This window comes from Prosopis cineraria, unplaced genomic scaffold (genome assembly GCF_029017545.1).
Source record: "Prosopis cineraria cultivar Desert tree isolate PC_DT_omini unplaced genomic scaffold, ASM2901754v1 PC7, whole genome shotgun sequence".
In the NCBI taxonomy this organism is placed as follows: domain Eukaryota; kingdom Viridiplantae; phylum Streptophyta; class Magnoliopsida; order Fabales; family Fabaceae; genus Prosopis; species Prosopis cineraria.
The window spans coordinates 21328751-21332667 of NW_026555338.1; the positions used below are offsets into that span (position 1 = coordinate 21328751).

The following is a 3917-nucleotide window of genomic DNA, read 5'->3' on the forward strand; positions in this document are numbered from 1 at the left end:
TTTTTTTTTTTTTTACTTTAACTTTCCATTTCCCTCCTTATGTTTCTTTTTTATCATTTGTCAGATCAAATTTGTTCAACAGTCCAGAGTTAATTTTTCATAAATTTATTATTATAATTTTGCATAAAATATATAAATAAGATATTATAATTGTAAATTATTTAGATTAAACTCAAATTTATTTATATATTTTTATCTAAAATTAGAATAATAATTTTCTCAAATATAAAATCAGAACTATTTAACCTGTGAGGGTAAAGAAAACGACAAGCCTTACCCTACGGAAAAGGGTTTTGAAAATGAAAATAAATTATCTTATCCGTTAACCTTTACAATTCACCCGCGTTATCTGTCTTGGCTGTCATGGGAACCACTTTCTCAGAAAACAAAGTCAAAAGAGCCTCTAATTTCATGTAAACGTTCGTCGTCTTCTTTCCTTCTTCTCTCTACCTCCGAGGATCTCAAACTGCAGCTTCTCAACTTTTTTCTACCTGATGGCTTCATGGTATATATCGTAGTTTTTCTGCAAAATGTCTTCATTTCATTATTTTTTTTAAAAAAAAATATCTTTCATCTTCTTCATTTCTATCTTCTCTCTCGTCCTTTCCATCTGGTTCTATTTTTTCTAGATCCCTTCTTTTAAACCGGCCAAACCGGTTAAGCTGTCGATTCTTCCGTATTTTCGAGTCCGTTGACCGGTTAACCAGTTGAAAAATTGGATGACATGAAAACATCCTTTTATTTAATTAATTAATCGTTGATGATATTCACATCACACTCTTCCAAACCGCCAAGGCTAAAACTGTGTCTCCAGTTTTCACTGGTCAATGTGACCAGTTTTCTGCTCGGAGCCGTGGTATTTTATTTTTTAATTATTTTTTCCCAGATATGCCACGCTAAAAAAATTGTTTGATAAAAAGAGACAAGGGGTGAAGGAGACACAGGATCTAAAAACAACAGAGCATAACCTCGAGTTGAAACCAGGGAAGCCTACGTTACAGAAACCACCTTGGAATTTCCTTATTGGCTTTCAAATCCTTTAAACCAAAAAACAAATCTCAAATTCAGCTTGTGATTCTCTGTGGGCAGCCAAGTGGGCATGTCTTCTCCGATTATATATAGCTTTCTCCGAGCTCTGCTTTCCCACATCTCAACAACTTTCAACAATTTCTCACTATCATCGTCGTCCTTCATACTCAGTGCTCAGAAACTATCATGTCTAGCACGGCTGGTCAAGTTATCAAGTGCAAAGGTCAGCCTTCATGATTAATCTCTTCTCTCCTCTGTCTTTCTCTATCTTCTTCACACATAAAATTTCTTCTCTCTTCTCAATTCTGTATTGATCGTTTTGTGTGGAATTGTGAAATGTAGCTGCGGTGGCTTGGGAACCAGGGAAGCCACTGTCGATCGAAGAGGTAGAGGTGGCGCCGCCGCAGGCCGGAGAAGTGCGTCTCAAGATTCTCTTCACAGCCCTTTGCCATACTGATGTTTACTTTTGGGAAGCCAAGGTAATTCTTTCATTACCCATCTTCTTCCATTTGTTGAATCTCAATCTTACTATTATTATAATTTTTCTCCTATGATAGGGACAAACTCCATTGTTTCCTCGTATATTTGGCCATGAAGCCGGAGGGTATGTTCCTTCCTTTTTTCCCCTTCCAATTCTGATCTATTTCACATTGGTTATAAATTCATTTGGCTTACATGAAACTAATATACATGTGGCTGATGATGATACTGTTTAATTCAGGATTGTGGAGAGTGTAGGAGAGGGAGTGACTCATCTGAAACCAGGAGATCAGGCTCTTCCAGTATTCACAGGGGAGTGTGGAGAGTGTCCACACTGTAAATCAGAAGAAAGCAACATGTGTGACCTTCTAAGGATCAACACGGACAGGGGAGTAATGATCAACGATGGCAAGTCCAGATTCTCTAAGAACGGACAACCAATATATCATTTTGTGGGGACTTCCACATTCAGCGAGTACACTGTTGTGCATGCTGGATGTGTCGCTAAGATTAACCCTGCTGCTCCTCTTGACAAAGTTTGCATTCTTAGCTGTGGAATCTGCACAGGTTTTCCCTTAGTTCAACATTATGCATATATATTCTTGTTGGATGATTGTTTTCTGATAATTGCTTCCTTCATTTTTGTAGGATTTGGTGCTACTGTAAATGTTGCAAAACCAAAACCTGGTTCCTCTGTTGCCATTTTTGGACTAGGAGCTGTTGGCCTTTCTGTATGTTTGTAGCCCTTTGAGGTTCAGTTTTTTTAGCAGTTCTTAACGAAATGACTGTATTATGTCCTGATCATATTTCCTAATCTAAATTTTAGGCTGCTGAAGGGGCAAGGGTTTCTGGGGCATCCAGAATTATTGGAGTTGATTTAGTTTCCAGCCGTTTTGAGAAAGGTACTATGTTCATATTTTCATAAAATACTCTGTGCATCTAATTAAACCCCAATATGTGCGTGCGTGTATTGATGGTAGTTTATGTTTTTATTGTTATCGACAGCCAAGAAGTTTGGAGTTAATGAGTTTGTGAACCCAAAAGACCATGACAAACCTGTACAAGAGGTTAGTGAATACACACATAAAAGTGGTTGATTGATTGATAAATATAGCCACTTATCTCATCATAGTAACATGGTTTTAGCTGTTAACACTTAACAGGTAATAGCGGAAATGACAAATGGAGGTGTGGATCGTGCGGTTGAGTGCACTGGGAGCATCCAGGCTATGATCTCAGCATTCGAATGTGTCCACGATGTACGTATTAGAAATTCACATGCTTTCTAACTCTGCTAAAATGTCATCAGAGAGTAGAATTATAGGTTACCAGCGAAGCCATAGCTAACGATATGAATGGTTATGGGTGTGCAGGGATGGGGTGTGGCTGTGCTGGTTGGAGTGCCGAACAAGGATGATTCATTCAAGACCCATCCAGTGAATTTCCTGAACGAAAAGACTCTGAAAGGCACATTCTATGGCAATTATAAGCCTCGTTCTGATCTGCCTTCTGTGGTGGAGATGTACATGAAAGGGGTAAGCCTACTTGTGGAATGAAATGTGGCTGTGATTTTGTGTAAATTCTTAGTCATGTTAGTGATGGGTGGGATCTTATGATGAAATTGCAGGAGTTGGATTTGGAGAAGTTCATCACTCATTCAGTCCCTTTATCAGAGATCAACAAAGCCTTTGACTACATGCTCAAAGGAGAGTCCATCAGGTGCATCATTCGCATGGAAGACTAGAACAATGTGAAATAGTGTGCGGTGTCAGGATTCAAAGTGTTATTTGTGATTGTGAAAAAGGAAGAATGAAGTTTTGTATACAGCCAATCCTCATCGTATTTTATTAATTGTGAGTGTCAGCATTGTGAGTGTTATTAATTGTTGAACGTGATCTCTTAATTAATAATATTTCTAAAAGCTTAATAAATGATAGAGCACAATGGCGTCTTGCAATCCATGTAGCTGACCCCACCTAGTGGGATAAAGGCTTGTTATTATTGTTGTTGTTGTTGAGTGTCACATTGTAATGAACTATAGAATGTTTGTTACTTGAAATTAAATTTTGGCGTCTGTGGCATCCAACACACATGAATGTGATATGGTAGTATTTGTTTTATAATTTTGTTTACACATCTTAAACTTTGATTGGAGGATGTTTGGACATTCGTGGCTAGGAGCCTGTGAGTATTGGCCTCTGATTGAAAAACATATACCGGTTTTAAATTAACAATAGTGAGAGGGACTAGTATTTTTTTTTTTTTTGTGCTAAATCAAGTTCAAATTCATGTTGCGAGAGGCGTCTATATTAAGTGCTCGACTTAATAAATTGCTTAAAATATTTTAAATTTTAATTTGATTAAATGATACGTTTTGAATTTTAATAAAATTGAATTATTTTTGCTCA

At 37.2% G+C, this 3917-nt stretch overlaps 1 protein-coding gene across 1 annotated transcript; it reads left to right on the forward strand.

Annotated features, from left to right (window-relative positions):
• The first annotated feature begins 1091 nt into the window (after positions 1–1091).
• Positions 1092–3632, forward strand: LOC129315995 (alcohol dehydrogenase 1-like). The gene is made up of 10 exons (XM_054960207.1): positions 1092–1252; positions 1372–1508; positions 1587–1633; positions 1751–2076; positions 2158–2240; positions 2336–2411; positions 2515–2576; positions 2673–2768; positions 2883–3044; positions 3137–3632. The coding sequence occupies exons 1-10, from the start codon at positions 1216–1218 to the stop codon at positions 3251–3253; spliced, it is 1143 nt and encodes a 380-aa protein (XP_054816182.1). The 5' UTR covers positions 1092–1215; the 3' UTR covers positions 3254–3632.
• Positions 3633–3917: the final 285 nt, after the last annotated feature.